Source organism: Anneissia japonica, unplaced genomic scaffold (assembly GCF_011630105.1).
Source record: "Anneissia japonica isolate Jap-2015-1 unplaced genomic scaffold, ASM1163010v1 scaffold199_len4679917_cov187, whole genome shotgun sequence".
Lineage (NCBI taxonomy): Eukaryota > Metazoa > Echinodermata > Crinoidea > Comatulida > Comatulidae > Anneissia > Anneissia japonica.
In genome coordinates this window covers 4,392,996-4,417,484 of record NW_022686322.1, presented here as the reverse complement: position 1 = coordinate 4,417,484, position 24,489 = coordinate 4,392,996, and the positions used below count along the sequence as shown (strand labels likewise).

At 34.4% G+C, this 24,489-nt stretch overlaps 1 protein-coding gene across 1 annotated transcript in view; it reads left to right on the top strand.

Annotated features, from left to right (window-relative positions):
• The window catches only part of LOC117114763, an 88,437-nt gene that overhangs the window by 44,975 nt on the left and 18,973 nt on the right, over nt 1-24,489 (top strand). Inside the window, exons 34-50 of the mRNA XM_033258457.1 lie at nt 1,884-2,267; nt 3,203-3,559; nt 6,729-6,773; nt 8,304-8,503; nt 11,857-11,958; nt 13,143-13,227; nt 14,821-15,005; nt 15,721-15,822; nt 16,299-16,350; nt 17,902-18,023; nt 18,324-18,428; nt 19,669-19,837; nt 20,363-20,419; nt 21,109-21,308; nt 21,691-21,865; nt 23,035-23,238; nt 24,105-24,295. Of these exons, the coding sequence (XP_033114348.1) occupies nt 1,884-2,267; nt 3,203-3,559; nt 6,729-6,773; nt 8,304-8,503; nt 11,857-11,958; nt 13,143-13,227; nt 14,821-15,005; nt 15,721-15,822; nt 16,299-16,350; nt 17,902-18,023; nt 18,324-18,428; nt 19,669-19,837; nt 20,363-20,419; nt 21,109-21,308; nt 21,691-21,865; nt 23,035-23,238; nt 24,105-24,295 (2,735 nt within the window). The remainder of the gene's footprint in view (nt 1-1,883; nt 2,268-3,202; nt 3,560-6,728; nt 6,774-8,303; nt 8,504-11,856; nt 11,959-13,142; nt 13,228-14,820; nt 15,006-15,720; nt 15,823-16,298; nt 16,351-17,901; nt 18,024-18,323; nt 18,429-19,668; nt 19,838-20,362; nt 20,420-21,108; nt 21,309-21,690; nt 21,866-23,034; nt 23,239-24,104; nt 24,296-24,489) is intronic.

The following is a 24,489-nucleotide window of genomic DNA, read 5'->3' as shown; positions in this document are numbered from 1 at the left end:
TCCACCAACAACAGAGTCACCAACACCACAATGTTACGAAATGGCAAACGCTTATGATTATCGAGGCTCAGTACATACCACAACCAGCGGTTTCACATGTCAAGACTGGTCGTCACAGACACCGCATTCGCATTCATTCACTCCAGAAAGTTATCCAAATGACGGTTTGCTCAACAACAACAACTGCCGTAACCCCGATCAGGATAACACCGCATGGTGTTATACAACGGACCCAAACAGAAGGTGGGAATTTTGCGATGTAGGCAGTCCAAGTGAAAGCTGCGGTAGGTTTTTTTTCCCCTTTCGGAATGACATTGACAAGATAACATGCTCTAACTCAAAAAAATATTTTTCTGTGAACCTGTTTGTCTAGTCAACTTTACAGAGATAAGTGCTTTAAGGTGATTTCATTTTGCCCTATTTAAGTCCATTACCATACTATCCATTGTTTTTACAAACTATAAATTTTATAATGTATATTTTGGAATACATATAAAAGATATTATTAAAGTTAATTTACTTCAAATAAGACAAGCTTTTGTTTCTATTCATTGGCTGATTAAATGTCCGGAATTAAATTGAATATATAATCATTGACAGAGAGCATATTGGGCTGAAAGACTTAGAGCACAGGATAAATAGAAGCATTTGCTGAACATGATGACGACGACAATAATTATAATGATGGTATTAAAACATAAAAATACATAATTTATTGGGATTATGATACTGGGTATGTAATATTCATCCATAATTGAAACTACATTGTTCTTTTCCACTCTGAAATAAGAAAGAAAATTACATGATCAATCAGGGGAAAAAGTAAGAAACTATCTAGGCATGATTTTGGCAAATTTTCAGTGTTTGTCGACAAAAACGTGCACAAGGATTCATATCTTTGATGCGCACGTATTTCATTGCTGTTGGCCCTAAGATGACTAAAAAAGAATGGAAATTTGTGAATACAGTGTCAGAAACCCCAAAACATGAAAAAACACGAAATTTGCAGCTGCTGTATGTGCTCCTCATGTAAAAATGTGCGTGGAGAGGAAAATTTGAAATGCTCGAAATGGCCTGAAACGTGCTCTAATTTAGTCAAAAATGATTTTGAGCATTTTGAAAATTTGGATGCACGAGTACGCACGTGTTATGACCCAGGCATGTAAAATTCAGGTACATGACATTCAACTTTGACCTGAAGTTTATGCTCACCAAGTATTATTTCAAAACGGCAATTGGTTAGGATAATATGAACGAAAATGTGAAAACGCAAATTTGCACGCAGATGACATCACGCATGACTGGTCACATTGAAAAGCTTATTGTTACTATTACATGCCAAGCCAAATGTCCCTTGAAGTTGCCATGTACGTAGCTTGAGGCAATTTTTAGATATCGTGCGAACAAGAAATGGGGAGAAATGTAGAATTTAAAAAAAAAGATCTCTCACAATAACAAGAGGTGATCCGTTCTGTGAAGCGGATCACCAAAACAAAGACTTTTTTAAAGTTTTTTGCTTTTCCGCCCCATTTTTTTCAGTGAGTTAGCGTCGGGTGAGGAGGGCAACCAAAATTTTTTTTTTTGGGCCTAATGGCCAAAATACCTAGGTGCACTACGTTTCCAGCAAATGGGGCTGCCGTGGTCACTGGGGACATACTGTAAACCTAGCATAATACCCATATTGCATTTAATTATTGTATTTGTATGTTATGCTAGGTCCTACGGGAGAACAATATGCTGTACTGAATAGCTACCCCCTCCTCGAAGATTAAAGAACAATAAAGGGAAGATCATAATACTAGCTCTTGACCTAGGTTTTGGCAATTATGTATCTAGATCTTGATTACTTTTAAGTTGATGATAACAAATTGAAACTTTCACAGCTTCTTCAACAACTGAGTCACCAACACCACCACCAACCACAGAGTCACCAACACCACCACCAACCACAGAGTCACCAACACCACCACCACCAACAACAACAACTGAGTCACCAACACCACCACCAACTGAGTGTTATGAAATGTCAAACGCTTACGATTATCGAGGCTCAGTACATACCACAACCAGCGGTTTCACATGTCAAGACTGGTCGTCACAGACACCGCATTCGCATTCATACACTCCAGAAAGTTATCCAAATGACGGTTTGCTCAACAACAACAACTGCCGTAACCCTGATCAGGATAACACCGCATGGTGTTATACAACGGACCCAAACAGAAGGTGGGAATTTTGCGATGTAGGCAGTCCAAGTGAAAGCTGCGGTAGGTTTTTATTCCCCCTTCGGAATGACATTGACAAGATAACATGCTCTAACTCAAAAAAATATTTTTCTGTGAACCTGTTTGTCTAGTCATCTTTACAGAGATAAGTGCTTTAAGGTGATTTCATTTTGCCCTATTTAAGTCCATTACTAATATTCATTGTTTTTACGAACTCTAAGTTTTTAATGTATCTATTAGTTTCTTCCAAAACTTTTATTATCCATTTCTTTGTAAACAGTTTTACAAAATTCATTCTAGTTTTAAATTTCACTATTACTGTGCACTATGTTTAAAAATATAATTATTATTTTTATTTTTTAATTTATATATACAGTATTATTGTTTATTGGCCTTTCCCAGCAGTACTGGGAAAAGCCATTGTTTTTGTTCTGATTTTTTTTTTTTTGCCCTATTTTATTTTGGAATAAATATAAAAGATATTATTATAGTTAATTTAATTCAAATAAGACAAGCTTTTGTTTCTATTCATTGGCTGATTAAATGTCCGGAATTAAATTGAATATATAATCATTGACAGAGAGCATATTGGGCTGAAAGACTTTTTTTTTTGTTTCCGCCCCATTTTTTTCAGTGAGTTAGCGTCAGGGGAGGAGGGCAAACAAACTTTTTTTTTTTGGGCCTAATGGCCAAAATACCTAGGTGCACTACGTTTCCAGCAAACGGGGCTGTCGTGGCCACTGGGGACATACTGTAAACCTAGCATAATACCCATATTGCATTTAATTATTGTATTTGTATGTTATGCTAGGTCCTACGGGAGAACAATATGCTGTACTGAATAGCTACCCCCTCCTCTAAGATTAAAGAACAATAAAGGAAGATCATACTACTAGCTCTTGACCTAAGTTTTGGCAATTATGTATCTAGATCTTGATTACTTTTAAGTTGATGATAACAAATTGAAACTTTCACAGCTTCTTCGACAACTGAGTCACCAACACCACCACCAACAACAGAGTCACCAACACCACCACCACCAACAACAACAACTGAGTCACCAACACCACCACCAACTGAGTGTTATGAAATGTCAAACGCTTACGATTATCGAGGCTCAGTACATACCACAACCAGCGGTTTCACATGTCAAGACTGGTCGTCACAGACACCGCATTCGCATTCATTCACTCCAGAAAGTTATCCAAATGACGGTTTGCTCAACAACAACAACTGCCGTAACCCTGATCAGGATACCACCGCATGGTGTTATACAACGGACCCAAACAGAAGGTGGGAATTTTGCGATGTAGGCAGTCCAAGTGAAAGCTGCGGTAGGTTTTTTTTTCCCCTTTCGGAATGACATTGACAAAATAACATGCTCTAACTCAAAAAAATATTTTTCTGTGCACCTGTTTGTCTAGTCATCTTTATAGAGATAAGTGCTTTAAGGTGATTTCATTTTGCCCTATTTAAGTCCATTACCATACTATTCATTGTTTTTACGAACTGTAAATTTTATAATGTATCTTTTAGTTTCTTCCAGAACTTTTATTATCTATTTCTTTGTAAACAGTTTTACAAAATTCATTCTAGTTTTAAATTTCACTATTACTGTGCACTATATTTAAAAATATAATTATTATTTTTAATTTTCATATACAGTATTATTGTTTATTGGCCTTTCCCAGCAGTACTGGGAAAAGCCATTGTTTTTGTTCTGATATTTTTTTTTTTCTTTTTTTTTTTTTCTGGCAGTCACTTTGGTCACTTCCCATGCTTAGAATTTTTCTGTGCTTTGCCGAAGCATAGGCCATATATCAAAGATGTGCCTCCTAATATTTAGTGTCAATCTATGGTGGATCTGGAGACCATTTAAAGGGAAACGTCCCAGACCACATATTTTGAAAACAGATCAACTGATCTGAATGAAACATTCAGAAAAAGGTTAACCAAGTTACAAGGAAGATAGTATTATGTGTTGGCAAGGAATCAGTGAAGGGTATAAATTGGAGGGTCATTTAAACTTTTGAGATCCCAGACGTAAATATTTATAAAAAGTTTTCAATTGGTGTAAATGAAACTTTTTATAATAGTTTGGAAAGGTCCATTAAAGAAGTTACTGAATTTTGTGATGATCCGGCGTGCGGTGTGAATATGAGGACCATTTAAATGAAAACATCCCAGACTAGATATTTCAAAAACGGGTCAACTGATCCGAATGAAACTTTTGGGAAAGTTTAACCCAAGTTACAAGGAAGATATTATTATGTGTAGGGGACAATCTAGGTTAGGGTGTAAATGTTAGGGTCAATAAATTGCTTTACGTTCCAGTTATAACTGGATAAAAATGACACTTTGGCAGAATAGTTTTTCATTGTGAAATGAAAAAATGATCCAATTCAGTAGGGTGTGGATGTGAGGACCATTTAAATATTTTTTTGTTGGTAGTTGATGAAATTATTTAAACGCAGTCTATTTCGTGAATACTTACCTGGATAACCGACTAATTGCCATTGTTCCCAAAACGGAACACCCCTTCGAAAAAATATGGAACAGTCCGACTCAAGGCGCCACGTGCGAACCGTCTCCCTAACAAACGTCCTCATTAATAATTGCAGTTATTACGAGGTATGTTCAATAGTCGACCCCCGACGCGCGTTTTACCTCCTCGCTGTCTGTCTCTTATACACATCTAGATGTGTATAAGAGACAAGCATCGTGGTGAGATTCACGCTCTTTCCTTGGAACCGGGACATATTCGATTTGAGCGGGGCGGTGTTCGTCTCATTTTCAGAGCTGATTTCCTAGCGAAGACGCAGACTTTGGCGCATTCCCCTCCATCTGTCTTCATTCCCACCATTTCCTCGCACTCTTCAGTACAGGAGGACAGGGTTTGGTGCCCTGTGCGAGCTCTGCGGTTTTACATTCATCGCACACGTCCGTTGCGCAGCACGGATTCGCATTTGTTTGTGTCTTCAGTTCGGCCCCATGGGCCTGCTTCTGTTGATACCATTGCTTGCTGGGTGGTTTCGGCCATCCAAGCCGCTTATGCGTCGGCTCGCAAGCCTCCGCCTGCCCACATGCACGAGGTTCGCGGCACGGTGGCTTCTTGGGCCCTCTTTCACAGGGTCCCCCTCGCCGACATTCTGGCGGCGGCATGGTGGAGATCGGAGACTACTTTTTCATCTTGCTACTTGCGGGATGTTTTGTCGACCCAGGCGTCGGTAGCGGTTGCTGTGTTGAAGCCATCTCTGTAGGTAAGTCTTCTGGTTTCTGATCACGCCCGCCTCCTCCTTACGCTGCTAATCTGGCAATTAGTCGGTTATCCAGGTAAGTATTCACGAAATAGACTACACAAATCAATCGTGATGTTGGTAGTCTATGAGTGAGATACTTACCTGGATAACCTTCCCTCCCTTCCTACCCTCGCCGTGATCGTGTCGATCTTTAGGGAATGAGGACGTTTGTTAGGGAGACGGTTCGCACATGGCGCCTTGGGTCGGACTGTTCCATTTTTTTTCGAAGGGGTGTTCCGTTTTGGGAACAAATTAATTTGGATAACATTATTTAAACGCAATTTGCGTTTTTTAAAGTCAGACTCCGGAGGGAAAAAATTGTTTGATATGTTGTAGAACTGATTTTTCCAAGACAGAAAAAAGTTGTTTGACGAAAAACTGGGGAACGGTGAACGAGCTACAGATTTTTGAATATTTAAAAACTGAGGGAAAAAGGGGCGTAACCACCCATTTTTACACCATTTTCCCCCAGTTTTTAAATATTCAAAAATCTGTATCTCATTCACCGTTGCTCAGTTTTTCGTCAAACAACTTTTTTCTGTCTTAGAAAAATCAGTTCTTCAACATATCAAAATTTTTTTTCCCTCCGGAGCCTGACTTTAAAGCACTTAAACCAGTTACTGCTAGGTTAAACGCCAAACTACATGAACAATTTTTGCTTTCAGTCATTGAATCGATATGAACTTTCCTATGCAAGGTCGGCTCATATGGCGCACGCGCAGTGGTTATGAGTCACAATGTACCTCGCTATTACTGTGTTGCAGCCATAGTTCAAGTCTTGCTAATAAAGTCGCAGTGAACTTGTTTTTTTTTTGTTTGTTTGTTTTCCACTTCATTTAAATTATATTGTTTTTCCGTGTTTTTTTTAATTTATACATTTTATTAACTATTCTTTTTGTTGCAATTTCAACTTCATTTCTCATTAAAGCAGTGGGAAAAGCCCTATGTTCTGTTGTTCAAACAGACATAGAAAGTCTATTTTATCATTATTTTAATATTATTATTATTATTATTATTATTTTTTTTTTTTTTTTTTTTTCTAAGTATATAATTTTGTTATTTGATTGTCTTTATCTTATTTCACTTTATTACTTGATGCTTCTTCATCCTTCTTCTAATCAACAAATTTGTGCCTCTAACTGAAACACCACACCTCGGCTCAACACCACCACACGTGAAACAACTGTGATTACATCGTCAACAGAAGTTGTATCAACAACAAGGCAGGTTTCTACACCAGGTTCAACATGTGAGTTCATTGCAGAAAATGTTTTTTTCAAATATATTTCTATTTTGTGAATATTTTCCTTGATAACAGACTGGTACCAAATTTCTTTTGACAAAACATTTCTTTGAAAGTGCATGGAACTCTACATTCTAGCACCATAAAGCTTTGTAAAACTGACTATTTAGTACACTACACTACAGGACAGGATCCAATTATTATTATTATTATTATTATTATTATTATTATTATTATTATTATTATTATTATTATTATTATTATTGTTATAATAATAATTTTTTTGTTGTTGTTGTTGTTTCAATTTTTCTAGTAAGTTTTAATATGTATATTTCACAGTAGCAAAAGTTCCTAGTTGAGTTCCCAATCTTGTTTTTGAGGCATATTTTTTAAAGCTATTTTTCAGAAGTGATAGAAAACCAACACAAAACAACCAACACAAAATTTTATCAGTTGTATATCTTTAGAGGTGATTTTCTTTTAAGTATGTTTTTAGAAATCTGGTATTTAAAATGATCTTACACTGGTTTTTTTTTTTTTTTTTTTTTTTTTTTTAACCATTTTTTTTTTTTTTTTTTTTTTTTTTTTTTTTTTTATGAAAGTTTGGTATACGACCTGGGGTGGCAAGATAGCCACATAGTCGTTTTGATGTCACTAGTGGCTAATAATTAGCCTTCCCCTAAAAATAGACATCAAAGGGATACACACTGATACAAACATGGTCCTTAACTCGCCTAACTCTCCTGAGAGTGCTATTCGAGGAGCTGAGCGTTTTTGTTATTATAAAAAAAAGACTCAAAACATTATTTAAAGACCAAAATAAAGCTTATATAGTCATCAATATATATATATATCAATAACTCATTTTTAATTTTTGTACCACAAGACTCATTTTGTCACCACTTTCTAAGTATATATTTTTGTTCTTTGTGATTGTCTTTATCTTATTTCACTTTATTACTTGATGCTTCTTCATCCTTCTTCTAATCAACAAATTACATCAAAGGGATACACACTGATACAAACATGGTCCTTAACTCGTCTAACTCTCCTGAGAGTGCTATTCGAGGAGCTGAGCGTTTTTGTTATTATAAAAAAGACCCAAATTGAATACTCGACACATAGCCGTGGGTATGGAACTCAGGAACCATACCAATTAGCCAGACACTCAGCTCAACCTTTTACTCAAACTTGAAACATTATTTAAAGACCAAAATAAAGCTTATATAGTCATCAATATATATATATATATCAATAACTCATTTTTAATTTTTGTACCACAAGACATTTTGTCACCACAGCTCGCATATGTGTATACATGTATTTGATGTGTGTATGCTTCACGTATGTTATGCCTGGTGCATAGAGACCTCTGTATTATGCGCTTTACAGATCCCACTTATTATTATTATTATTAATTATATGAAAGAGCCAATTGCTGGCCTGTACACAGTTCTGATTTGTTTGAACCAATTATTTTATTATAGTCAATAGTAGCTTCTTTTAAAAATTTGCATTCACCATTTCTGTCACCAGGTCCTGAGGGACGAGTTCCATCTGATTGCTACTGCACTCTTACCTGTAGTGATCTCGCTGATGGTATTGAGATGTGTGACACCTCTAGTGGTTGTACGCCGGGATGTAATTGTGCACCAGGCTTGGTAGAACACAATGGTTTCTGCATTGAAATGACCGAATGTCCATGCTATGATTCTGAGTCCAATGAGTTCTACCAGGTAAGTTAACATGGTATATATAAACAATATAACTTGCATCCATACTTTAATCATATTCTCTCATAGATTAGTTGCTAGATAAACAAAATGGTATTGGTCTTGATCTCAAATTCCAAATATTAACATACATACATACATAACATCATTTATATAGCGCTATTTCATTAAGATCAGAGCGCTCAAAGCGTGGACTACAGTAGCTCATACAGCAACTTTCTTCTCCCCTAAGGGTCTCTTCGTGTCTGAGCTGGCCGGTAAACCTGGTACCAGCTACTCTCATCTGTCCACAACAGGGGCTGTATGGACCAGTACTGCCGTGATTCGGAAGAACGCATTATAAGCCAAAATCATAGTTTTAAGATATTGAGCAAAACGCGTTTCTTGTTTGCCTTTTGTTATGGAAATAAATTATATTGAATTTTTTGTGTAAATGTACTAATTACACAACAGAAAAACATACTGAAGTACTTTTTCTGTATATGTTTTTCTATAACCCAGTCAAAATGGACATAATGCACTTTTCCAAATTAAAACAAAAGCCAATGAAGCATGAAAAATCTGATGTTAGGCATTATATCCAGTTTTGTCAGTAGAATGCATGCATTCTTCTTTACTTAAGGAACAAATTAAAGTGAATTTTCACCAGGATTTTAGAGGTTTAAATTCCATTATATTTAAATAACTTAAAACAAAACAAAATATAATGTTTTTTAAGGGTTTTTGTTTATATTATTTAACAACATTATCGCATTCACTCTCATAAAATATTTACAAAATGTGTCTGATCTGATTTATTAGATGTTGTATTTCCCCTAAAATTTGGTATGGTACATGTAAAATTTAAATTGAATACTATCGTTAACCACTACAGAAAGAACAAGCAACAACACTGTTAGTAAGTTTTTTACAACATAAATAATCAGTTTATTTAAATTCACTATGAAGAATACCCCCTTTCAATTTAATAAACATAAAAATAAATAACAACTTCTAACTAAACACACTTCTTCAGGCCCATTTATCATTTTTGTTTCCTTAAATTATAAGGAAGTGTACTCATTTATAGCTAAATTTTTAAATGTAAATTTAGCATATGTATTATATCTAAATTCCAAGCATTGGCTTAATTGGAAAGTCTAAGTAAAACATTTTTAAGTTTGATATGTATGTATTTTATTTTGTTTTTTGAATGGTCTTAGTTATAATAGTAATTATTTATATTACAGACTAAAATTTATATTATGGCCACAATTTGGTCATGGGCATATTGCAACTTATTCTTTAAAAGATGAAGAACAATGCGTTCTTCTTTTATTAATTGTACTCTAATCAAAAACAAACTTGATATTTTGCCTTATTATGCCCTTCCACCAGCAAGGGAACTAATTAAATATGCATCATTGTCTTCTGTGATTGGTTGATTGCTCGCTTTTCAATGCTTGGTGGATATAATGCACTCTTCCGGATTTTTTTGCTTTGGTGGATGGATATAATGCTTAATTCTCATATTAATTTCATATTTATAGACATTTTTAGGGTATATGATCAATTCACATGATAGATTACATCCATAGGATGCCACTAAGCCAAAAATCTTAAAATTCTCAAAAATGGATATAATGCGTTTTTCCGAATCACGGCAGAGTACACCAGGTAACCCCCTACTCGTCTTGCAAGATGTACTGGGTTCTTTATAGTGCACATGAGCCAATTGTGTACACTGGGCCTACAGTTTATAGTCCTTATCAGAGAAGGCTTGTTCCACCACCAGAACCATAGGCAAGCGTGCCATTCGAACCAGCGCCGATATTATGGCTGTAGGTTGCGGCGCTCCTGCCTTAACCGTTCGGCCATTTAAACTTGCCAACGATAATGTACTATCCAAATATGCATATACTGTACATATTGCTTAATTATAAAGCCTGAACGAAAAAGAAAGGTTTGGCTTTCTGAGACTAATTGGCAATGTCATTACATCAGACCCAAAATTAATTTCACTGTATATTTTTTTAACACGTTGACTGCCAGACCCTTTTTTTTTTTTTTTGAGGTTGCGTCCCATATGCCAAAACGAGTATACAAACATACTTTCTTGAATTGCTATCAAGTTATATATTATCAAAATGATGTTTCTAATAAATTAGCAGGAAAATATTAGGGGATGAGTAAACTTGCCACTGGCAATGGGACAGTACTTTCTAAAAGTGGATACACCACTGATAGACATATTACACATACTTATCACTGAAAATATGATAGGTGCTGAAAAAGTGTAATTTTGAAATTTTTGCACCATTATAATAATATGATATTCATAGTAAGAAAGATAAAAGGTTGGCAAAGCATAAATTAATAATACTAGTTATATATATGTTTCAAGTATTTGTAACCCCGTAAAAGCAAATCTCATCTGTCCAGCTGTATTATCAATAAAACTTTTGTGTTTGAAATGCTGGATTACCGTACTTGCGCGAATATGCGCCCCTCCTAGCGTCAACATTTTCTTAAGCGCCCCATTTGAATAAGCGCCCCCTCAATAATAATGTGATTTTTTTTTTAGCCAGTCGATAATCCAATCAGTCCTGGGACTGTGGTTGTTGGCATGAATTGAGCTGCGGAGTAGAATCACATTCTTCTTAGGACAATAGCAAAATGAGATATTCCTCTTGGACAGATTAGAGCTCCCTGGACAGACAGTATCTTCCCAACCTTCATCTCCTTGTATTTGTCTTGCCCTGGTCCTACTCCTATTTTTATTTTTCCGACAATTTGCACCTTTAGCACATTCTCATCTGAGTTTTCAAGAAAACCTGCAATGATTCTACTAATCTCAATCGGCCGATGTCCAACAAGCTAACTACCAGCACAACCACTAATTTCATCTGCTATTCTGCTGTTATGCAAATACCCACAGCATTCTTGTCATTCGTAATGTTCGATTTTCCGAGTCTATTTCGTGAATACTTACCTGGATAACCGACTAATTGCCATTGTTCCAAACAGCATTCTTGTCATTCGTAATGTTCGGTTTTCCGATGTCCTTATATAATCTTTTTTTTCATTCAAAAAGTGCCTATTGAATCTAATAAGTTCCCATAAGAACCCCATGATTTTCATCTATTTCCATAAGTGCCCCCTCAATTTCCACTCAGTTTTCATAAGCGCCCCGTTTGAATAAGCGCCCCTCAAAAAGTGCAAAAAAATATTTTAACCGCCCGGGTGCTTTTTCGCGCAAGTACAGTATGCCAATATCTATTGAAATGATAACACATGTAGAGAAGAAAACCCACCAACAGATGATATTTAAAGTGAGATTGAAATCAGTAATTACAGATATGTGTTTTTTTTTATAGCTTTTATCTACCTGGCGTCAGGGTAATTGCCATGTTTGTGTATGCCAAGCAACACAGATCGAGTGTTCTCAGAGTGAATGTAACTTGCAGAGCTGTCCAGCAGTAAGTTCTTTATATTAAAATAACACAATATAAATCATCAGTCAGTAATGGAAAATATAATTATCAAACTGTGTGCTAACATTGTCATTGACTATCCTCAGCAACTGAGAGATTTAAGTATTTACTAATACTAATCGATTTTCTACTTCCAACTTTTGGAATTTTTTTTTTTGCCTTACCTATTAACAGAAAGCACATAGTGAGAAAACTTTAATTTACAATCGGAATGCGTAAAAAATAAATGCATAAATTTGTTACGTTCTATATATTGGTAATAATAATAAATACGATTTATAAAGCGCACATATCCACTAAGATAGAGCTCAAGGCAAATGAGACGGAAACATTTACAAACTTGAAATAGAAAGCATGGAAATTTACCCATGGAATGTCCTAAGCTAAAACGACTAGAAAAGCAGAAGAAACCAGCATCACCGCTTTGTTTACCAGCACTTTGAAGCCTCAATGAGGGATGAACAAATACACTAATTAATTAATAGATGGTATACTCTATTATACACGCATACATAGATTCCAGCCATCTGGTTAATTAAAAGTGGGTAATAATTTCAACTATCGCTCCTATGATGTAGGTTAAATAATGGTTCATAAATTCCCTGGGAAAAAGTACTATCATTTACAATACACCTTTAAGCTCAGCGCATATGAAAGCAGTTTGCTCAGAAAGCGTTTTCACATGCTCGTAATAACTCTCCTCTAGCTTAGGTGAGCCAGTTAAATGAGAGTCTATAATTGCCCAATCTACTGCAAGCAAGCTGATTACTCACAGGCAGAGGCACACACAGTGAACATTAAATCTCACAAGACAATTGATATCAAACATAATAGATCTTTGTTTTGTGAGGTTGAATTCTCACAAAACCTTTACACACAAGTATCAGGAGAGGCCATTTGCTGAGCAAACTGCTCTTGTGTGCACCATGCTTTACTATAATCATGGAGGTACATCTGCGATACATCTACTATATCTATAATTAATCAATCAATCAATCGTTTCAGTTATATTGTGCCATTCCAGCAGTCTTGTGGTGCCGTCCCACACTTGTACTGATGACAGGCTGTCTTGAGTTACTGTTCTTTCCATTTATTGTTCGCTTTCAATAAATTTTTCGCAAACATTATTTCTGAATCAGAAAGCAAATCTCCACTGATGTTTTTTTCAGGGATATGAGATTCAAACCACAGCTGATCGCTGTTGTGAATGTGCACTAATCCAAACAACGGTCATACCCACCACCAGTATCAATCGTAAGTGCCAATAGTGATAATTAATCATCAATGAAGATAATTATTGTATGCCCAAAGTCCCTATAAATAGGTATGACCAAAGAGTATGGAACTGCTAGAGTTCTGACAGTGTTGATTTTGTATGCACGCAATGAAACGTTTAAAAAACTAACTACCACGAGATGTGGGGCATGCTATTAGAATTCAAGTAGAGTTCGAAACATGCGTTCTATAGACGCAATACGCGTTCGATACAAACGCCTTTTTTACGTCTTTTGAAGGATGCCCTTTAGTTCGTGGTAGTACGTTTTTGAGAGAGGATTGTGTTCCAACAAAACCCGGAGAGTTGATTTGATTTGACCTGTAGTAGACCAGTCTATCATACCATAATGATTACAATTTTTAATTCCAGTGTAACAATGCTGTACTATCGAGTAACAGCCTAGTCTAGACTATCTATTTTTTTTTAAAGATTATGGTACAGTAGTTCTTTGTATCAAACTACAGTATATTACATCACTGTAAATAGTCAAATGATCATGTAGCATGGAGGAAAGGTGCTTGCTTTTTATTCCCACGGTCTTGTGTTCAAATCCTGTAATACACCAGGATTTGTTTTAATAAAGGCTAAAAGCACTACTTTCTCTAAAAGGATTTTTGTTTTAAGTGGAGTATCACATAGTTTGTTGAAATGTAACTTTGCCTATACCAGGTAATCCAATACAAATGAGGCATGTTGTGGCAAAATGGCTAAGTTGTGACAAAAATTGAAATTCAACTTACTGGTATTTTTAGATTCAGCTATCCCTCTAATTTAAGACCCCCTCCAATTAAGGACCATTGTTATGTGGTCCCACCAGATGAACATATAACTTTTATTATCTTCATAATTATTATTTTTCTAATTAAAGACCAAACCTTCTAAAGACCATGAACAACTTGGTCTCTAAAGTGGTTTTCAAATGGAGGGAGATCTGTACTTTAGTATTGGGGGGGGGGGGGGGAGGGTGTTCATTCATTGAAATTGGACATTTCAAGCATTAGTTATTGGGAGGCTAATGTGCAGCACTTTTAGAGTCAAGATAAACATGATTTTCAGTAATTGTCTTCCAAAGTAATTTGTGCATACATTGTTTATTAACATAATAACATTAAATAAATGGTTTGTTAACCATTTCCAGAATATAAATTTTGGGATATGAATAATTTGATATTCAACTGTTGAGTTATAATGAAAGTATAATTTTTAGGCCATTTTTTGAGCTCATATTTTATAACTCATTTATTCAATGGTGGTCTGCGTGGAAGCTTAGTCATTTTATCACGACATGCCTCAAAATCGTAGACTACCAGCAGGGGCGGATCCAGAGATGTCCGAGTGGGGCCGATTGAGATAACGGTACCCTAGTGGGTCCAGGGATTTCCCCCGCAATATTGTTTTATAGACGCCCAAAAATAACCTCTGAGGCGTTTTGGGCCATCAATTTTTTTTTTTTACTGGCCCCCGGCCCCCTCTGAATCCGCCCCTGATCAGCATCACCCTTGACTTGTAAAGCAAAATTCCATGCTATGTACATTTTTTGAAAGTGTGTTCCTATATCTTGATCACAACAGCTTGTTTCCTGCCATATGTTTACCGAGAAACATGTGATTGTCATACAACCTGTGAAAATCGCAACTTTGTATGCCAAGAGGGCTGTGAAAGCGGTTGCTTCTGCCCTGAGGGAATGGTAAGGAATGAAGACTCGTGCGTTCTGCCTGAACATTGCCCCTGTGATTATGACGGCGTGGTATTGCAGGTAATTTATCAATTTCTTTTTTGTTATTAAGTCAGGCTCCGGAGGAAAACAAATTTTTGATATGTTGTAGAACTGATTTTTCTAAGACAAAAAAAGTTGTTTGACGAAAAACTGAGCAACTGTGAATGAGATACAGATTTTTGAATATTTAAAAACTGGGGGAAAAAGGTGTAAAAATGGGTGGTTATGCCCCTTTTTCCCCCAGTTTTTAAATATTGAACCGGACCTTGAATAAATGTTATGAAGCAGATTCCGAATTGTCTGAATTAGATTTCACCAACTTCAGATTCTTGGTATGAATGATACCAAGCTGCGTTGAATGGGCCAAACCACCCCTTGGATATTGTTGCTAGGTAACATGTAACAATATAATATTATTAAAAATTGTAATTATATATAGTGCCCTAGCTTCAATGCACTTTATAATATTAAGAAGTCTTGTGAAATTTGGAAAAGTCCCATCAAAATTGACATGAATAATTTACTTTTTAACAATCAGATTATTATTAACAGACTTTTGACTGATTAGCAACCAATCTGATTTAAGTGATATCAGTTGTATTATATTATATTATATTATATATAATATATATAATTATACAACAATTTTAGTGATAATAAAATGCATAGAAGCCTTGCTCTATGAAACTTTTTTTTTCTTACAAGATTTTATTTTGCAAACATCATTTTCAGTTTTTTATATTCTTGATTTTAGTACCAGGAAGCCATCCAAGTATCAGATTGTACCACTTGTCAATGTGAGGAAAATGGAGAAGTTAATTGTACAAAAACCTGTGGTATTGAGGAATGCGGAAATGTATGTATATTATATTCTATTCAATGAACGTTTATTTTTGTGTTTTTGATGTATATGAATTGGCCAATAAAGATTAGAAATTCCATCACATCATCATAACTACACTAAAACATTTTAACAATATTTTCACTAAATATAATTTTTATCATATTGGAAATATGAAGAAAAAATAATAAAGATTAACAGATAATTAAATAGTTCAGTGCCATTTCTCAATAGACTGCTTTTGTAGGCTTATTTACAAAGAGCGCAACAGTGGCCGCACCCAACAGCATAAACAAGATAAAAATTATACAGTGGGCAACAGCAGCTGTGACATAATTTCTGTGGCTGTTCTATAGTCTGCTCAATCAATTCATTCTGATTTTCAGTTGAGATATTGAATTTTATTTTTTAGCTTTTCATAGACAGATATATCTATTATTTGATACATTGATTGTCATTCTTTTTTATTTTAAATAACCCTTAATCCACAGAATCAGATTCTGATTGAACCAGATGGTATAAGGTGTTGTTATTGTGAAACAAGTAGGTTCCCATAGTGTCTTACTATTTTATTGTGAAATTTAAATTCTTGTATTCCTAATCTAGTTTTTAAATAATATATTCAGGCATAATAATTTATTAGCTGATCACAGAAAACCGTTTTTTCATTCAGTACTATGGATTAATGATGATAATAGGAATATATCCAATATTAGAAAATAGAAGCTAAATTACCCATGAACACGTTCAGTGCTAAGCATTTGTACAAGATGAGCCCCGAATGCCAAAACAAGTTTACGTATGAAAACATACTTTTCCAAATTATTTTACTCTCCCAAATTTCCCAAACTACCAGCCGCAGATTCTGTGGTTCTACAATGTATAACAGGAAAGTTATAAATGCTAGAATGATAGTGTTTTTGGCGAGTACTTGTACTCGTTTTTGGTACGCCAAGTACACTATATGACGAGTATACCATCTTATCAAAAACAATCATTTTTGGTGCTGAGTTTATTCGAGAGCGGTGCTTATTCAAGCATTTAATGTACTCAGCAAACACATGTTAATTCCTGAAAGGCTTGCAAGGCATCAAGGCAGTCTTTGAAGGAAATATGGGCCATATTTGAATGGTTCATTTCGTTGGCAAAGATTTTTATTGAGTATTATTTTCATTCGGCTGGTTCATAATTTAAACATTTAAACAACACAAATTAACGTAAACCAGAGTGCGTTAATTGTAATAAGTTATCCATGTGACCAAAACAAACAAGGATCGATTGGTCAGTTCACCAACAACATTTGCGTTAATATGATTTAGATTAAATTTCAGAAAATAATAATTATAATATTTACCCACATGAAGTAAAAAATAATTTTAGGCCAACAGAATTCAAAAACTGCATGGAAACATTTTTTTACGAAAAAAATCCATACTGCCGCAAGCTGAAGCAACCTTGATTACGCTACGTGTATCGCTGTAACTGTGCTGCCATTTTGTTTTGTCAAGTATTTACCAGTTTTCTATTTGTCCTGTCATCTTCGCTAAGTAGGATTTTACCACTGCGCAGGCAGCCATGGTTTAACAAAGAATGACCAGTCGAATACAGCCAATAACTCCTTAAAAGCTTGTATTTTCCAGTTTATAAGGAAGTCACCTACTACACCAATAAATTTACTTGCCTTAGAACATACCATTGAGTGTACCATGTTAATTTATAGTTTACATATAAACCACCAAGCAATTTGACCTCATCTATATAAATTTAGAATTAATACTGTAACCATACACATTTTTGTGTGGTTATTTTGAAAATAACACATTTGAAATAATTTGATTTTTAATTGTATTAAATTAAATACAAATAAACTATTGTTATTGTTGTTGTTATTATTTTGTATAATATTATAATTGTGTTTATTAATTTAATAATTTAAATAATTCATTCACCTGATGAAGACCACTGCATGGTCGAAAGCTTGTGATTAAATAGGTTTGTTAGTCTTCATTTACTGTTATCATCTAGACTCACGGCTACCCCATCTTCTACATCATGATTTATTAATTTGTATACCATTTTCTTCTTGTTTTTCAGTGACCACCCTTACATCAACAACACTCTCCACACTGATTACAACCATCACAGGAAGCAATACAACAGTAATTGGTACGACATCGTATTGCGATGGCTGTTTAAGTGGAGATCACTGTATCCCTGTAAGTTAAGCCTAAATTTTTACTCACCTTTGAAATGTAATGAATGTAAATGATAGGATTTTACAATTAAGGAATCTATGTTGTCAATAAAAATACAATACATCAATTTAAAGATTTGAAAATACAATGGCTTGACTACAGTAAGCCAAAAATGGCAAAGAAGATGTGTTATTATTGGTATTTTTTAATCAAAGTTATTTTTTTTGTTTTTTGATGGTTTTTATTGTTGATTTTAATTTAATTTTTTTATATTATGTTACAATCATTACATTATTTTATTGTTAATATTATGATTTACAGGTGGGAGACTCATTTACAGTTGATGAATGCACAAATTGTACTTGTGAATCAGTAGGCCAAGAACTTTGTATGACTCAGTCTTGTGAGATCAGTGAATGTCCACCGGTAGGTTACCCACCGAATTTGATATAAATTGAAATATGCATTTACAAGTAAATTTCATGATACAGGTATATCAATAATAATAATAATAATAATATATGGGATAATTTTTTATTTATTTTTTTCTTTGTTATTAAGTGACTCGATGTCAACTGGAGGTGCTATATAAATCAAGAAGAATTATTATTATTGTTATTATTATTATTATTATTATTATTATTATTATTATTATTTGAACATTTTCCATTACTACAGTATATGGATTATATATCGATCTTTGGAATTAACTACCTTCTTTTATTAGCTCATCTATCTCTATTACATTTTATGTTAACGATATGCCTTCTTGTTTGTTTGCTTTTGTATGCAAAAGTCCCTTCATCCCACATTCAGTGCATTCTCTTTGGCACTAGTCACGGGCTGAAGAAAGCCGATTGTTTGATTACTCAGGACACACTATTGAAGGCTGCGATTCAGTAAATTATCTTGGTGTCGAGATTGACTAATATGCTTCCGGTGATTTCCTAGCTATGTCAGCTAAAAAGAAAGCAAATTCCCCTCTAAAATACTTTTATCGCAAAAGTTCGTACCTAAATCAACTCTGTTGCAAAATTCTCACAATGACTCTTGTGCAGCCTCTTTTTGACTATAGAGTACTACAGTGTTATGTCGTGATACTACTCCGTTGCTATCGTTGCAAAATGAATTCAACCGGACGCCATTTTCTCCACTGACAAACCATTGATCCCAATTTCTAACATAGTTATTAAGATGTTGTATCTTAGTTTTTCTTTGTAAATTTTAATTGATGATTAAATGTGTGTTCGATAACTAAACAATGCAAGCTTTTGTGTAAGCGTAAACAACCTTTCAGCAGAAAAAGGCTATTATAGCAAATACCAAGTTATTAGAAGAAAACAGTTTAAGTTTTAGCAAATTTGAATTTGCAGAGAACAAGGGGATGGTGCCAGCAGAGGGTGTGGGGGATTTTATTTTCAATGCTATTTAGAGTCTTTGGTTCTAATTATTTATCATCGGTAGTTGTTGATTTTATTGAGAAAACATGACAAGATTTTTTTCAGAGTAAAGTTAGGCATGTATCAGTTTATTCAGGCATTAAGTATTTCACTCAGACTAACAACATCATTTTGGATTCATTTATAGCATGTATCTATAGTTAAACAATAGCTAAAATTACAAACAACAGTAACCTATGTTTTTTTTTTTTGTATGATATAAATAGAATTATATTGCCTGGACAGATGAGGGTAGGTGCTGTCCAACATGTCAATATACAACTTGCGAAGGATTACATTTGTTCTCATGTGGTCCAAGTGACTGCACTAACCAAATTAACCGGTGTGATGACGTGTGTGACTGTCCTCCAAGGTGCAGAGATGAGGCAGGGTGTAGTAAGTAGCAACCATTAATTATCTTTGATTATCCTACCCACATACATGATTGAAGCTCTGTCTAGGCTGTTATAATTTTGGCATGAAAAGCCACCTAAAATGGACTGCCACAGTGAAAGTACAGTAGGTCTAGTAAAACTTCATTTCATTTATTTATTTGTTGACAGTATCAACCTGTTGTTTCTAATTATTAAGGTGGATTCTGGCTTTGACAATCATAATAGATGAAACGAAATACATTAAAATGCATTGTGTAAAGACAGTCTTCTAAATAGAAAACTGTTCTTGTGCGTTTTAGGATTGGGAAATGGGATTTGAAGTTGACCCTGGCTGGCACTTTGTGTACAAATAGATATTTCCGCAACTCTAGAGAGATGGTGGGTGACAAGTCTTGCATCTCTCAAGTTTAGGCAGCCTTGTTCAAAGCCTATTGAGTCTTGAGTGGTGGATTGAATAGTTTTATGAAGTGTGAGGGAAGACCATAAAGACTTTATGCTTAAGCTTTATTTTTGCATTTTTCTCCAGATGAATTAACTACATTAACAACTCAGACAACAACTGAAATACCTCATCCACCACCAGGTAAGAGCCAGCATTGATTTGAATAATACATTTAGGTACAACGTCCTCAGCACCCATGTTGACAATTTTAGTCTCCCCAAATTAATCTCTTGCTGCTCATCTCCATGGAGGCTTTTGTGTCCATGATACTCTACACCCTTTGCTGGCTATAGTAGCAATATGGCCAAGCAGTTAAGGCAGGGACGCTGCAACCTACAGCCATAATGATAATAATATTGACGCTGGTTTAAGCGGCACACTCACCTATGGTTCCAGATGATGGTTCTCAGATAAGGAATAAATCGTAGGCCCAGTGTACACAATTGGCGCGTGTGCACTATGAAGACCCAGTACATATCACAAAATTGTTTATTCACTCTTTTCTACTTTTCCATTTCCTTGCAACGTTCTGCTAATACCACACCCTATTTTGCATATTCATTATTTATTGCTTCTTCAATCTCATGCATAATAGCTCATAATCACAATCGCTTCAATGGTTATCTCATTCTCGCTATTCTTTGGTACTTCAATTGCTGCAGCCATAAGATCTTCAAAATTGAGCTCTTTGATGTCCAATCTAGTCATTCATTTTTTCCATATTCTCTCAAAAAATAAAGAATGTGGGAGAGGATGCAAATTTTTTTTTTCTTTTTTTTTTTTTTTTATTTGGTCTAATATTGACCTGTTGATTTTCAATTTTATTACAGCTTGCCCACATGGCCAGATTCCTGTACAATGTCCAGCTGATTCAGGATGCAGACCTGATGTTTGCAACAATGTCAATTGCTTGGTGGAAAGTGACAGGAGCATATGTTGCAAGTGTATTGGTGACGATCGATTTTACGATGGAACACATTGTGTCCCTGAGCATAGCTGTACATGTGTACACGAAGGCCAACAATATGCCGTAAATATAAACACTTTTATGCAAAAAGATATTATAAATTTGAATCACTGTTATTGATAACATTATCATTATTGTTATTATTATCATTACTTTAATATTATTATAATTATTAATTGTTATTGTTTGTTTTCATTAATTTTATTTTAGTAAAACAAATTTGAATACATACAATTATTAAAAGATAATAATAAAAAGATATAATTAACCATTATAAAAGACACTCCAGAAAATAAGAAAATATATTCCCTATTTAATGAATGCAACCACAATCTGAGTTTTTTTCAGTTTCTTTAATATAACTAAATGCATTCTGCATTTACTTCTTTACTAATTACATTTATTTTGTTAATGTAGTTTTACTTACATATCTGTTGTTCTTCAGTACAGAGAGACATGGCGTTCAGCCACAGCAGAGTGTGAAGAGTGTCTCTGCCTGGGTACATCTGTTTCATGTTATACCCTGGACCGCTGTGAAATTACAACACCCCCTGTTACTACTCTTCCACCTCCAACAACTGCTACTGCATCACCAACCACTCCTGTTCCATCAACAACATGTAAATAAAGTTTAATTCAAATTTTCAAATAAGGCCATGTAAAAAACAAACTATGATCATTTTTGTTACCCAAACTTTTTGGCTTACAGTAGTAGTTTTTCAGGCATGGGAAAAACTATTGTGTCCTCTCCACTAAAAATAAATATAAATTAAAAAAAATAATAAAAATAATAATAATAAAATATATATAAATGGGTTAAATTTTTTTAAGACGTATGGGTGGGATTTCTATTTGTTTTTTTTTGTTTTTGTTTTTTTTTTTCTACTCCTGAGTTTGTACAAATTAATTTTACTTGTGTTGGTAGGGATGATCAACATTTTTTTACATGCCTTAAATAATATGAATGAATTCTTTTTAGAACATTGAAACTATAAACCGAAAATTCAGTCAGTTTATTTACCTGAATGAACCGACTAGCACCTATCTTTTTTTTTATGTAAGGTGTTAGGTGCTAGTCAGTTCATCCAAGTATCTCACTCATAGACTACGACCAATGCTGATTTGTGTAATTTTTAGTCCAACAACCTCAAGTGTTGTCCACAAATCTCAAATGGTGTCAGAAAAATGCTTGTTTAAAGGGTCAAATTTAAATTGCACAGAGTATTCTTTAGTACAGAAATTTTCAGCATTTTTCAAAAATCTTTTTTGTGGCCCATAGTTTTAGAACTGCTTTTGTCATTGTAAAAATAAATAAGTGCTATAACATGATTGCAAGCTAAAAACAGACCTCTGTTGTAACAAAAACAAATAAATTAAAGATGTATTTCCCCATGCTAAATACCAAAAAAATCATAAAAATGTTTTTTGAAATTAACTTGCCCATTTTGAAGTAACATAAATGTTATCAACTTGAACATAGAAATTAGTGTATTTAAAAAATGTCTGCCCATCTGTTTACAGCGGAAAATGATAGAAACACTTCCAGTCACTGGAAGTGTTAAATTATTTTTATTATAATTTATTATAAAAAATCAAGGTACACATTTTTTTTAAATTCAATAATTTTTATGCACAAGTTAATAATTTGTATGCTATTGCAATATGAGCAAGTTTATTTCAGAATTATTTTTCATGATTTTTTGACATTAGCAAGGGACAATACATCTTTAAGCAATTATGTACATATACATAAATTAACTTATGGCCAATGTATTTCATATTTTTACAGTGGAAAGTTGTGGAAATATGTGTAGTTGTCGGCTTGATTGTCGTGGACAACTTATAAACCCGGAATGTCCATCCCAAGTTGGCCCACGTTGCAGTCGATGTATTTGTCCAGACAACACTATTGATTCAAGCAGCTATTGTGCTGTGCCTGCCGATGATTGTACAACAACGGTAGTTACAACAATATTGCCAACAACAACAGCAAGTAAGTTCATACAGCCAATCGAAAATGGTGGTGTTTTATTAACGTATAGTATTTTGATGTTCATCATCACCATCATCACCCTATGATGTGCATAAACCTTGTATGAGTATATTCGCACAGCATTGATGGTAAATTATGTTTGCTTGAGAAAATTAACAGATGTGAATATCAGATACCCTGTCCTTGTTGAGGTAGGCTATTGCACAGACCGATGATGTCTTGGAAGAATTAGCACTTCCTTAATGATTGCACAGGTTTTTGGTTCAGTACTCCCATATTCTAGTGTGTTGTTATACTGTAGAGTGTGTGAATATTTACCCGAATATAAACCAAAAATACCAGATTTTGTTCTGTTTCCAAGGGACAATGAGAATGTGTGTGGTTGTAAGGTTGTTTTTACAGGGTTTCAGAGGTGCAACATTTATTTTGTAAAGTATTCTCTTAAGAGAAATGTTGCCATAGTTTTATCAACGAGCATAGAATTGCTAGAGCTCCGACTCTATTTTGCATGCACGCAATGAAGCAAAAATACAGTAATACCACAAGATGGGGGGTGGGAGGCCTGTTGGAATTCGAAGTTGAAATTCATACAGGCTATAGATAATGCACATGTTTGAACACATTTTATGCTTATAACTTTCCTTTTAAAGGAAAGGATAGTGCTATAGGATTTTGTTTCAATAAACCCTAATAGAAACCCTGACATCTTGCAATTCTATACTCGTTGGTTTTTATCTAGATATAACATCTGACATCACTACTGATTTGTGTAGTAAAAAAAACTTTTTCATTAAATAAAAGAATAAAATCAAATATAGCAACCTATATTCATGATAACTGATTTATGCTATTGTTATTTTTCATAGCTCCATGTAACCATCCAGAAAATTGTGTATATTTGCTAACATGTGATGAAATACACTTAAGTGATGCTGAACTGGCAGCACGTGCTGCAGCTGCTTTGGAGCCAGCCTGTTTGGAGCATTGTCTGTGTCCAACTGACAGTGTCCCATTAGACGGCGCTTGTATACGCATGAATCACACATGTACATGTGAGGTACTGTATATGACATTATTTTTTATCAGCTACTAATATTCTACTCTACTTAACTGATTCTCATTTTAATCAATGAATCTTAGGTTTATCATAAATTTGTTTAATATATATATATATATATATATATATATGTATATATTTATGTATGCATGCATGAATGTATATATATGTATACGAATAAATACGATTCATCT